The sequence below is a fragment of the Prionailurus viverrinus genome, chromosome C1 (assembly GCF_022837055.1).
Source record: "Prionailurus viverrinus isolate Anna chromosome C1, UM_Priviv_1.0, whole genome shotgun sequence".
Classification (NCBI taxonomy): Eukaryota; Metazoa; Chordata; class Mammalia; order Carnivora; family Felidae; genus Prionailurus; species Prionailurus viverrinus.
This window is the reverse complement of record NC_062568.1, coordinates 34394705-34408829: the sequence shown is the minus strand read 5'-3', so window position 1 is coordinate 34408829 and position 14125 is coordinate 34394705. Positions and strand designations below refer to the sequence as shown.

The 14125-nt window shown below is 37.9% G+C and overlaps 1 protein-coding gene across 6 annotated transcripts in view; it reads right to left on the bottom strand.

Moving 5' to 3' along the window:
• Window positions 1-14125, bottom strand: part of DNAH7 (dynein axonemal heavy chain 7) — a 276184-nt gene that overhangs the window by 187289 nt on the left and 74770 nt on the right. For all 6 annotated transcript variants that reach the window (XM_047873404.1, XM_047873407.1, XM_047873406.1 and 3 more), the window contains 3 exons: window positions 9209-9402; window positions 5062-5260; window positions 1852-1992 (listed from right to left, as the gene is read on the bottom strand). In XM_047873404.1, coding sequence (XP_047729360.1) covers window positions 1852-1992; window positions 5062-5260; window positions 9209-9402 — 534 coding nt within the window. The remainder of the gene's footprint in view (window positions 1-1851; window positions 1993-5061; window positions 5261-9208; window positions 9403-14125) is intronic.

Sequence of the window (14125 nt, the reverse complement as noted above, 5' to 3'; positions counted from 1 at the left end):
CTTAAAAGAAAAAGAGAAAACGAATTCTCTAAGTCCACTGGGAGAGAAGAAGGAGGAGAAGAAGGAGAAGAAGAAGAAGGAGAAGGAGGAGGAGGAGGAGGAGGAGGAGGAGGAGGAGAAAGAGGAGGAGGAGGAGAAGGAGGCAGAGGAGGCAGAGGAGGCGAAGGAGGCGAAGGAGAAGAAGAAGGAGAAGAAGGAGAAGAAGAAGAAGGAGAAGGAGGAGGAGGAGGAGGAGGAGGAGAAAGAGGAGGAGGAGGAGAAGGAGGCGGAGGAGGCAGAGGAGGCGAAGGAGGCGAAGGAGAAGAAGAAGGAGAAGAAGAAGAAGGAGAAGAAGAAGAAGAAGAAGAAGAAGAAGAAGAAGAAGAAGAAGAACAAGAACAAGAAGAACAAGAACAAGAAGAACAAGAAGAACAAGAAGAACAAGAAGAACAAGAAGAAGAAGAAGAAGAAGAAGAAGAAGAAGAAGAAGAAGAAAGCACATGCAGCTAGAAACTGAGGCCCCAGAAGTAACTCCAAGGGCTTATGGTTGTTAGGGAACCCCCCCTTCCCCAGGGTCTTGTGTTCCATGAAGACAGTTCTTCCAGAAAACCTTGACTTCCTACCCTATGCCCTCATCCCTTCCCACAGGAAATAAATAAGTGACCTGTTGTTAAGTTTGACAAAGCTAAGTATGTGTTACTCAGCTCCATCCTCTATGGGATCCGCCTGCTTACAGAGAACATTAGTTTCTCAAACCTCAGCACTACCAGTGTTCAACGGTACATTAGAGTTAAAGACAATAATACCAAACTCCATGTCAAAATATATTTGAGGGGCACCTGGATGGCTCAGTTGGTTAAGTGTCCAACTCTTGGTTTCAGTTAGGTCATGATCTCACAGTTTCGTGAGTTCGAGCCCCACATCTGGCTCTGCACTGCCGGCATGTAGCCTGCTTGGGATTCTTTCTTTCTCTCTCTCCTCCCTCCCCTTCCCCCCACTCAACTGTCTCTGTCTCTCTCAAAATAAATAAACTTAATTTTATTTATATATATATATATATATGTGTGTGTGTGTACATATATATATATTTGAAATTATATATATTTGTAATATATACTTGAATTATATATTTGAAGTTATATATATGTATATATATTTGAAATTCATGGTTCTAAACAAAGATCCACAACTACTACATTGTAACTGGTCCATCAGTCAACTGAAATTTGACCAGCTTGAAATCCTATAAATGTAGTTTCTGTTGTTAATTACTAACAGCAAATTAATATTATTATGCTAACATACCTAATAGAATACTTAAAAGTAAGCATTCAAAGTATCAATAATTACTGGGTGCCTGGGTGGCTTAGTCAGTCAAGTGTCTGACTCTTGATTTTGGCTCAGGTCATGATCTCACAGTTTGTGAGATTGAGCCCTGCCTCAGGCTCTGAGCTCTCAGCTTAGATTCTCTCTCACTCTCTCTCTGCCCCTCTCTTTCCCACTCTGTCTCAAAATAAATAAACTTTAGAAAAAATCAATAATCATTATACAAAATCAATACATTAAGAATAACAATGAAAATAGTAAAGTAAGCTAACCGATACCTTGTCTTCCTACTTCCTCTTTTACTCAAGGTATGAAAGAGGATTATGCTATTTTCCTCCTAATCTTTCTGAGTTTAGGAAGCTTAGTTCTATTACAATTCTATGTTTGAAGGTATAAAAATGTATCTAGTAACAAGATTGAGGTTCAAGTACCCTTGACTTTTTGAGAGGATTGTCTTTATTTTGTTTTTTTAATTAGTATATTCCAGCAATAGTACCTGTTTAAAAAATGCTGAAAAACCTGGGGCAGGGCGGTAATGAAGCTTACCTCTTGTCCCTTTGAAATAGCTGTTTGTACTTCTGTTGTCCAGAAGGTTTGAGATACACAAAGCACTGTCTGTCCAGGCCACTCCCTCACCCAGTTAATTCGCATGTTTTGTGTATAGGCAGAAATTGCATCTTTAATTACCTAATTGGAAAAAAAATGCTAAAGATAGTTTCACAGTTTACTTAAACAAGCTACACAATGAGTACCTAAACTCCTAAACAGATTAACTTACACTATTTAACTTTTTACAACATCTTAGCCAATTATGAAGACTCAAAGCATGTCATTAGACTATTTAAATTCAAGTTTATTCATATACCTATGAGCAAAAGCATACATTACACAGCATTTTATTTTGCTGATACATGATCAGTTTGTGTGAACCCACATTATATCGAATATTCGTGAGACCAGTCGTAGCCAAAGATATCCTAGATACATTTGGGTTGAACAAGCCCAAGCAATTTTATTGCAAGATTTAAAGTTAAGTAATTCCAAATTCATAGACAATAATTTTCTTTGAACTTGATCAGATCCCCACTCACCCAGGGGCACATGTATGTGTACAAGCACTCTCAGGCAAACCACACCACTTCTCTAAAGTTCCTTCTGTGTTTCTGGATCTAACTTCCTCTCAATCTATAGTTAGATGCCCAAGGCAATGATGACAAGCAAGGGGGTATAACTGATTTATGGAGAGTTAAGAATCAGGAAAGTCAGAAAGTCTTATTTACATTCTTTGCAACATGATTTAAGTCTAATTCATGTACTTCTCCTCCATATGTTTTCCGTGGATTGACATATCCAGTTTTTCTACCAGCCATCAGTGAGAAACAATCTAATCTTTTATATCTATCAACCTGAAATGGTCATGTTGTCTATGAGGTGATACCCACTTTAATGTTTGGTTTCAGAAAAGACGGTCAAAATTAGATTTTTCTGAGAAATATATAAGGATGTATGAACCTTTCTAGACTTCTAGTCTGGCTAGGGTATTTATGGAGCTGAACAGAGATAAAGGGCAGTGGTGGCTATTGATAGCAAAGAAAGTTTCTAAGGCCAGAAGGAGCCACAGAAAGGGCAGGTGAAAATGAGCAACTGAGAGACGGCAGAAACATAGAAACTAGAAGGTACAGTACAGAAATGTCAAAAATGGAATAAATATGTGCTCTAGAAGGACAACACGGAGAGAACAAGAGGAAGACTTAAAATCTAAATCACAATTGCTACATAGTTGGATGAGGAGAAACAATTACGAAAAGTTCTGCAATATTGGATGTAAAATGTATCTATGTGTGCCAGATATATATACACATATATAAGTACATGCATATTTTGGAAGTAACATACACGTGATAATCTAGTAACATAAGGGGTACAAGTGCCAAGAACATGACTTTTTTTATTATCGGTAAGTGACCTAAAATTTACTTAATTTAAGCATGCAATGGTCTTGCTAGCATGGGACTACATACAGTAGAAACATAGTAACACACATCTCTATTTGTATTACTTTATATTGCATTCGATTGCACATTTCAGAAACACAAACTTACACAAGAACGTTTGGGGATGATGTTTTCCTGGCCACCCCACCTAAGTGCTCTGAAATGGCAACCAAAATACCTTCTCTAAGCACTCTGACAAACAAAATGAAAAGAATAGTTGTAACAGTATTGGATATGTCTAAAACAATGACTTATCACTGTATACAACAATTACCAAACCATACAACCAAGGCTGGTAAATAGTGGTCAAAGTGGAATTCATTTACATTACTTACAGCTGCATAAACAAAATAAACCTTATTTGTCAATATGCACCAAGGCCTATGAAACCTTGTCTCTTTAAATTTTAATTTTCTTTTTTAACATTTATTCATTTTTTGAGAGACAGAGACAGAGAGAGAGAGAGAAAGAGAGAGAGAGAGAGAGAGAGAGAGAGAGAGAGAGCGAGCGAGCATGAGTGGGGGAGGGGCAGAGAGAGAGAGGGAGACACAGAATCTGAAGCAGGCTCCAGGCTTCCAGCTGTCAGCACAGAGCCTGACGTGGGGCTCAAACCCACAAACTGTGAGATAATGACCTGAGGCGAAGTTGGATGGTTAACAAGCTGAGCCACTCAGGCGTCCCGAAACCTCGTCTCTTTAACCTAGTGGTCCTACATATGAGAACTTATCATGAGAAAGAATTCATTCAAAGAAACCAACTATATCCATAAGGACATTCACTCTAATTTAATCCACAATAGGGAGAAATGAAAAACTCCAAATGACTTTACATCTATTGAAAAACTATTATGCATGCAGATATTAAAACTATATTTAAGAGGAAGCAACATTAAGGCACATTATATACATTAAACACTTGGATTCCAATGAATTTTTTTCAACAATGTGTGAGAGAATCTGAAAAATTAATGAAAACTGTTGTTAATTAGAACATGATGCCATATTCCTTCTCAATCCTGCTCTCATGATCCCCAATTCAATCATGATTTTTATTCTTATGAGCAACTTGAACGCTAAGTCCATAGTAGAGTAAAAGATGAATTTAACTGCTCAATTAATCTGTATTTGTTTCCATGACTTGAAAATTTCTACTAATAAAAATAATTACAAATGATTGAGTTGATGTTTTAGGAGATGTGGAAAATATGAAGTTATTAATTATAAGAAGTATTTGTGATTTTCTAACATTTTGGTACATATTTTTTATATACATAGGACAAAAAGGCTCACCTCAGAAACGTATATATCAAGGAGAATAATGTAAAACTATAGAGAAATGGATGCAAGGCAACTAAATACAGACTCTGTAGACCAAGGTGTATTTAATTAATGATCAAAGAAATAACTTGTAGCTGCAAGAAACAGGATTTATTACTAAAACCCAAGAAACCCAAGTTTTCTGTAGTATGGATGCTATTTTGTCCCACTTTTCAAGTGGGTCCCTATGAAATTAATTTCATAGATTTTGTCTTTGAGCTATATATTACAATTTAATTGGTAATTCAGGACTCAATTTCTATCTAAAAACAGTGCATTTATTAACCAGACATTTTTACTGTAATCACTGCCCCCAATGTGGGGCTCAAACTCATAACCCTAACATCATGAGTTGCATGCTCTGCCTACTGAGTCAGCCAGGTGCCCCTATGATACATTAATATTCCATATCTTTACTAGAAATAATAATAAATATAGCTGAGTACCTTGTGGATGGACTTAATCATAACTCTCTCCAATTCAACCAACCACTTCTCCACTTGACCTCTGGCTTTGGCTGTTGAAATGGTCTCTGTGAGTTCCACCAACTCTCCTTCACTACTCTTCATGTGAGTAATATCAAGAGTTTCTGTAAATTCTACCTTTGCAATTCCTTCAAAACATTTCTTCAAGTGAGGTTGCACCCTGTCAGGGGAAAAAATGTTCGAGAGAATTAATCAGATTAAAGCAGTTCCTTAACATCAGTGTTCTTTGTGTACCAATCTTTACTCACAATTTATAAATGTGCATCACGTGTCAGGCCCCTGCTAGATGCTGCTGGAGATGAAAGGCTGAGGGAAAAAGACACAGTCCCTGTCTGTATGGATTATACAGTCCAGTAGGAGGTCATCATTAATTGAATAATCACAAAAAGATCTGTAAAACTACAATTATAATAAGAGCTACAGAGGAGACACCCACGAGGCTTTGTTTCCAACCCAATAAACTGAAAGATGTTAAAAGCAACATAAGGAACAAACCAATCTTGACTAACAGATAATACACTAATTGGAAGAATCTTCAAATGCACAAAACTAGCTTTTTCAACTGGGATCTTCAGAGACTGCTCACAAATTATGAACTAGGTTTAGCACTTTAAGTACTTTACAGTTTACTAAATCAATAGCTTTGAACGTATCCAACTGTAATCATTGTAACATAGATGGAAGTGACTAAACCCCTCATTCTGGGCACATTACTAATAACCAAATGAACTCATCTTTCAATAGGCAATAAAGAATCAGAATATAAAAATTCAGATAGAAATCTGAGCCTACAGGAGGAAGTCAAACTTTCACTCTTCATAGATGACATGATACTCTATATGGAAAACCCAAAATATTCTACCCAAAAGCTGCTAGAACTGATCCATGAATTCAGCAAAGTGGCAGGATACAAAATCAATGCACAGAACTTGGTTGCATTCCTATACACAAACAATGAAGCAAGAGAAAAAGAAATCGATCCCATTTACAATTGCACCAAAAACCATAAAATACCTGGGAATAAATTTAACCAAAGAAGTGAAAAATCTATACACTGAAAACTATAGAAAGCTTATGAAAGAACTTGAAGAAAACACAAAAAAATGGAAAAAGATTCCATGCTCCTGGATAGAAAGAACAAATATTGTTAAAATGTCAATACTACTCAAAGCAATCTACATATTCAATGCAATCCCTAGCAAAATAACACCAGCATTCTTCACAGAGCTAGAACAAATAATCCTAAAATATGGAACCAGAAAACACCCTGAATAGCCAAAGCAATCTTGAAAAAGAAAACCAAAGCAGGAGGCATCACAATCCTGGACTTCAAGCTGTACTACAAAGCTGTAATCATCAAGACAGTATGGTACTGGCACAAGAACAGACACTCAGATCAATGGAACAGAATAGAGAACCCAGAAATGCACCCACAAACGTATGGCGCAGGAAAGAATATCCAATGGAATAAAGACAGTCTCTTCAGCAAGTGGTGCTGAGAAAACTGGACAGCACAGGCAGAAAAATGATCCTGGACCACTTTCTTACACCACACACAAAAATAAACTCAAAATGGATGAAAGACCTCAATGTAAGACAGGAAGCCATCAAAATCCTCGAGGAGAGGGGCGCCTGGGTGGCGCAGTCGGTTAAGCGTCTGACTTCAGCCCGGTCACGATCTCGTGGTCCGTGAGTTCGAGCCCCGCGTCAGGCTCTGGGCTGATGGCTCAGAGCCTGGAGCCTGTTTCCGATTCTGTGTCTCCCTCTCTCTCTGCCCCTCCCCCGTTCATGCTCTGTCTCTCTCTGTCCCAAAAATAAATAAACATTGAAAAAAAAAATTTTAAAAAAATCCTCGAGGAGAAAGCAGGCAAAAACCTCTTTGACCTTGGCCGCAGCAATTTCTTATTCAACACGTCTCCGGAGGCCAGGGAAACAAAAGCAAAAATGAACTATTGGGACCTCATCAAAATAAAAAGCTCTGCAAAGCAAAGGAAACAATCAGCAAAACTAAAAGGCAACCGATGGAATGGGAGAAGATATTTATTTACAGACGACATATCAGATAAAGGGTTAGTATCCAAAATCTATAAAGAACTTATCAAACTCAACACCCAAAAAACAAATAATCCAGTAAAGAAATGGGCAAAAGACGTGAATAAACACTTCTTCAAAGAAGACATCCAGATGGCCAACCGACACATGAAAAACTGCTCAACATCACACATCATCAGGGAAATACAAATCAAAACCACCAGGAGATACCACCTCACACCTGTCAGAATGGCTAAGATTAACAACTCAGGCAACAACAGATGTTGGCGAGGATGCAGAGAAAGAGGATCTCTTTTGCACTGCCAGTAAGAATGCAAACTGGTGCAGCCACTCTGGAAAACAATATGGAGTTTCCTCAAAAAATTAAAAATAGAACTACCCTGGGGTACCTGGGTGGCTCAGTCAGTTAAGCAACCGACTTCAGCTCAGGTCATGATCTCACAGTTTGTGAGTTCGAGCCCCATGTCAGGCTCTGCGCTGACAGCTCAGAGCCTGGAGTCCATTTCGGATTCCATGTCTCGCTCTCTCTCTGCCCCTCCCCCACTCACACTCTGTCTCTTTCCTTCAAAAATAAATAAACATTAAAAAAGAAAGAAAGAAAGAAAAATAGAACTACCCTATGACCCAGCAATTGCACTACTAGGTATTTATCCAAGGGATACAGGTATGCTGTTTCAAAGGGGCACATGCACCCCCATGTTTATAGCAGCACTATCGACAATAGCCAAAGTATGGAAAGAGCCCCAATGTCCATCGATGGATGAATGGATAAAGATGTGGTATGTATGTATGTACGTATGTATGTATGTATGTATGTGTACGTATACATACATACAATGGAGTATTACTCGGCAATAAAAAGAATGAAATCTTGCCCTTTGCAACTACATGGATGGAACTAGAGGGTATTCTGCTAAGTGAAAATAGTCAGAGAAAGACAAATATCATATGACTTCACTTATATGAGGAATTTAAGATACAAAACAGATGAACATAAAGGAAGGGAAACAAAAATAATATAAAAACAGGGAGGGGGACAAAACATAAGAGACTCTTAAATACGGAGAACAAACAGAGGGTTGCTGGAGGGGTTGTGGGAGGGGGGATGGGCTAAATGGGTAAGGGGCATTAAGGAATCTACTCCTGAAATCTTTGTTGCACTATATGCTAACTAACTTGGATAAAAATTTAAAAATAAATAAATGAAAGTTTAAAAATATATATATAAAATAGCAAAAAAGAAAAAAAAAGAAGAAGAAAAGAAATTTGAGCCGAAATTTATCTTTTTGTCTGGATTCCTTGTCTCCTACTTTGAAGGCACAAGACACAAAACTAACAAATTTAATAACTTTCCATTCACTGTCTGCTGTACACCAGACATACACACTTTTCTAAGAAACTGGGCATCCGCATCGGGGAAGAAAAAGAAGTCCAAATTCTCTGCCATCATGGAGCTTATGTTCTGCTAGAGGAAATCAGACAGTAAACAAGTAAGTACATGGTGGAGTGTTCCAGATGCTACCAAAGAGGCCAAAGGAAATAAAAGCGGAGACGATAATCCACTGGCTAGGCAGTGCTGGAAGGGTCGCCATTTTAAATACAGTGGTCAGGGAAAGTCTTCCTGAGGTGCAGACCTTTGAGCATATTTCCACAAAAGTCTAGAAGAGGTAAAAGAAGTCAGAGATATTCAGGTAAGGAGCAACTTCCGCAAAGATGGTGGTACACGGATGTAGGGGGCTGCCCCTTTTATAGTGGACTTAGAAGGACAGATAATGGGACACCACCAGCGGGGGTCACTGCAAGCCACTGAGAGCGAGGTGTTCTGAAAAATATGTAGGAGAAAATGGATAAATTAGAAATCCTCCCCAAGATTTATCACGTTTGGAAAAATCACCTTCAATGACATTACTTATGTCATTTTAAATAATTACATTGGTTATTGATAATACTGGGAATATTCTGGAACACAATTACATGTGTTTTTATTCTGCCTTATTTTAAAAAGTAAATTTAAGCAGATAAATTTAGCTATGTGCTACGTGTGTAAGTTACTTACCTAGTGGGATCTTTAGTCTCAGACAGTATCTCAAGAAGTTCATCATTAGACAAGAAAAAGAATCTGGGGAAGAAGAGACGTTTCTTTTCCAAATATTCATTAAGTCCTTTAAGAATGAGTTCCAAAAGTTCGTTTGATTTTTTCAGCCGTTCCAGCATTCTCTCAATAGTTACAACGTGTAGAACATGTTTATCCTAAAAATAAACACCCAATTGAAAAATATTAGATACTAGCTTTATTTGTATTCTTATTGTATTTGAGATTGCCTGTTTTTAATCAAACAAAGGTCAACCAAAATTTAAAATGAATATTTTTTAAAAGTAGCCTCACAGACTCTAGGTCTAACTAGCCTCTTTAATTAGTAAGAGTCATGTTGACTTGATCCTTAGTGATGTTGCTCACAGCGTCTCATTCTACACTGGAAAGCGTGAGAGACAGAAAATGAGTGTGAGGGGGGAGGGAAGGAAGAGAGGGATGCGGGGGGTGAACGCTCATGCACTGGGATGGGGCAAGAACAGGGAACTCACAGGAAGGATGGGGGAAACAAAATAGTATGAGATGTGTTTGTCTTTTATTCATTGAGAAAAGTATTCTAACATGATAAATCAGCATTACTTCATATATTATTGTTATCGATAATAAACACAATCTCTGTTTTATAACTGTAGATAAAAATATAAGTGTTTGAGGGTGAAGAAAGGAGTTTTCAATAAAAATCTTACACTGCAAAAACTGTATTTGGAACTACAGAGAACTTGCTAAAGGACTTAAGTTTCAGGTATATTCTTCCCGATCACTCTAGAAGCTAAAACTGTGCTACCTCTAAGGCATGGACCTTTTATCACGGAAAAGTGCAACTGTGAGCTGTTTGGTTTGAAGCAATTTAAACACAGTCAAGTATTTAAAAGAGCTTTCTTTTATGCTGTGGGATGCAAGGTAAGAATTGTAACTGAAAGCTGATCTTAAGAACTGATATTTTTAAAAAGTAAATAGTTTATTGATTTATAAAAATAGCCATACAAACAACCACTGGGTTTATGAAAATCTTTAGAAACACATTATTAAAATATGCTCTAGATACAGTTGAAATAAAATTACTTTTCCTTCTTTTTCCTTAACACCTGACTGAGGTCATCCAGGTCTAGTGTTGGCCTTTTAATTCCAAACTCCATGTTCACCACTGACATCAATGACAGAATAGTAAAAGTGCTTTACTAAATAAGCATCAATGTGCTAGAAAGAGGTGCTAGGGGTACCTGCGTGGCTCAGTTGGTTAAGCGTCCGACTTTGGCTCAGGTCATGATCTCATAGTTGTGAGTTCGAGCCCTGCATCAGGCTCTTTGCTGACAGCTCAGAACCTAGAGCTTGCTTTGGATTCTGTGTCTCCCCCCTCTGCCCCTCCCCTGCTTGAACTCTATCTCTCTGTCTCTCTCTCAAAAATAAACATTAAAAAAAATTTTTTTTAAAGAGTACTAAAACACATTAGAGATTTTAATCACCAGACCAAATAATAAACCCGTGAGAACACACTAGTACATTTATTAATACAAGGAACAGGACATTTTAGAATGTATAGATATTAAGAAAATGTTAAAAGATTAAACATGGAATTTCAAGAACTAATTTAGCTTATTTGTAGTACTCAGCCTTGACTAAGAGATCAACCAAAAATATCAGCTGTAAATTGTTCTACACAGAAATGTTCTTCTTCCGCAGGACCCTCTAAAATGTTTTTGTTAATATACTTTGAAAGTAGTTGAAAAGGAAAGATACACTTTTCTGCTTTTTTTAAAAATTTCTTTTTAATGTTCGTTTATTTTTGAGAAAGGGAGAAAGAGCATGAGAGGGGCAGAGAGAAAAGGAGACACAGAATCCAAAGCAGGCTCCAGGCTCGGACCTGTCAGCAGAACCTGACATGGGGCTCACGGGGCTCAAACTCATGAACCATGAGATCATGACCTGAGCCGAAGTCGGACAGTTAGCCAAATGAGCCACCCAGGCACTCCTGTTTTGTTTTGAATTTTAGCAACATAACTTAGAAACAGCAATTTATTCAAAGAATAATTATCATTAATATCTGTTTTCTCAGTGAAACAGGTTCACATGAAATATGTAACATATTGTATTATCTTTAATTTTTTTTAAGTTTATTTATTTTAAGAGAGAGAGAAAGAGAGAAAATGAGTGGAGGAGGGACAAAGAGAGAAGGGGAAAAAGGATCCAAGGGGGGCTTCTGTGGTGACAGCAGAAAGCCCAATATGGGGCTCGAACCCACAATCTGCAGATCATGACATGAGCTGAAGTCAGATACTTAACCAACTAGGCCACCCAGGTGCCCCTATATTAACTTATCTTTAAAGAGACAATATTTAAAAGACATTTTATTTCTTAACAGTTTTATGTTTAAATACTTTTAAAACACATGTAAAAAGAAGCATGACAAAAACTCAGATCATCATTTAAATGTGCAATTCATCCAATTAAGGATAGAGGAGCACTCTTGAATTCCTAAATCCAAAATCCAAAATGGTGTTCTCAGAGTGCCACCTTCTGGTGAATATGCCTTTCCTTGTTGGAAAAAAAAAAAAGAAACTGAATACTTGCTAATAAATATGGAAAAACCCCTTTCATATATTAGTATTTGTTTTATTTTCAAAGAATTTATTACAATATTGCTATTTTGGGTCTGAGGTTTAAAAACTAAAGAAAAATTCAGCTATCTATTTTTTTAAATTTTTTAATGTTTATTTATTTTGGAGAGATGGGGGGGTGTCGGGGAAGGGTGTTGTGGAGAAACAGATAGAAGGAGACAAGGAACTCGAAAAAGGCTCTAGGCTCTGAGCCATCAGCACAGAGCCCCACTCGGGGCTTAAACCCACACACTGTGAGATCATGACCTGAGCCAAAGTTCGACACCCAAACGACCGAGCCACCCAGGCGCCCCGAAAAATTCACTTATTTAAAACAACAGTTCATACTTCTTTCCCTAAATATTATAATTACAAAAGAAATACTTCTGGAAACACCTAACATTCAAGTAAAAAATTTTTTATTGAAATCCTCAGGTCAAACCTAGTTAGTCAAATTAGCTCAATGACTGAACCAAACATTCTAGCTCTCAATGAACAAAGGCAATAATCTCTGTACCTTTGTGCATGGACTTAAGGAAAAAATATATAAAACTAATCATCTCATGACTGGAAAGTAAAGTACCTTCACTTTCTTCCTGTGAGAAAGTGAACTTAATAAAGACTGCATCAGATAAAGCAAAGCACAGACCTGCTCCTAAACCCCCATCCTCCTTATTACCTGTCTGACCTTGAGTCATTTACTTAACCCAAGTCTCTATTTTACCTTTAACATGGGAATAAGAGCCCTCTCTCAAAATTGTTGTGAGGACCAAGTTAGATAAAATATTTGAAGCACCTAAAATGGTCTAAGTATGGGAAGCACGTATACTTGAAACTACCCTTTCCATTTTCTCTTCCATAGCTGTCTATTGAAGAGACTGAGACAGACAGACAGACATTACTGGGGGGTAGGGTGAGGTGGATGGAAGGCATGAGGCAGTTACTCCACTCCATCAGTCTTATGGAGTTAAAATGAACAGTTTATAATCTTCCATCCTTCAGGTAAGCTATTTATCATTGTAAAATAAAACTGGCTGTTAAGTTCCTTTAAGGATCGCCATAAAATCTTAGTCCACGGTAGGCATTCCATCAGCATTTGTTGAGTGCATAAGTGAATGCAGGATGAGGTTCGTCTGTAGACCTACAGAGGAACTCAAGTAAGTACAACCCTCCATGTTGCACCAGGATGGAGCTTATCAGCTGGGTTCTCAGGACATAACAGCAGGATGTTCTAATAGGAAGCTACTAGAAATTTGAAACTTAATGTGAGCCCCTTGACACTTTATTTACTTCATGTCTCCTGGAGGGGAAGAAAAGGAATTGTTAACCATCGTATTTTTGGGGGGGTCAGGGGTGGGTTAAAGAAACAATTTTCCAAATTTGATGTGTCTTCTTATGCATCATAAGTATCACTACTCTCAGCAGCTCAAATGACAACCTACTGGTTGATTTACATTTTTAAACCTGTGATATCAGGGGCCTGAAACTTGAATTTGGGTATAGAGAGAAAGCATTCTAATTACTGCCAGCAGGAAGCTTCACAGAAAGTACCATTCCATATGCTTAATGGAATTAAGCTCAAGCCAGTTCAGTAAACGTCCAAAAGCATAAGCTTCCTAATCAGAAATCCCTGGACAACGGAAAACTTGTAAGATACTCATTAAGGCTTTTAAGCACTAAGAGATAAAACGTGGATTCATGGAGTAGGCCTGAGGATACACTGCCTTGCATATTTGTCAGGTTTCTGCCAAGGCTTCTGGCAAGGGAGGCTCAGCAGTAGGACGGTCAGGGACCCAGAGTCTATCACATAAACTCAAATGTCCTCATCTCCAGTTCTCACCATCCTACTCTTTCCCAATAAGTAATCTACCTTTCACATAACAGATCTAGCAAGGCTAGCAATTAAATTACATTGCAGTTTGGCAACCCCCTGAATCAGACTCTATCACTCATTTTTGGCTACATCCAACTTGTAGCTACGAGAAATAAGAGGCTTTTTGATTGCAGTCACAAGGGCTCCTTAGTCCTCTGACCATGTCTTGAGCTAGTTTTCAACTCTGAACTAAGCCATTTCATTCCTTTATTTCTCTAGTGCCTTTGAAAGAATTCAGCCCATCTCATACCCTTTTATCCCAGATCCTACCATATTATCTTATTCCAGCAGCCACTGGGTCCACCAAAAGATTGCCTGTAAAATAAGACTCTTCATTCCAGGAGACCAAGGGCATAATTTAAGTGATTTGTGTACTGTATGCCAGGTACCATGAATGTTCCATTTTCAAATGGA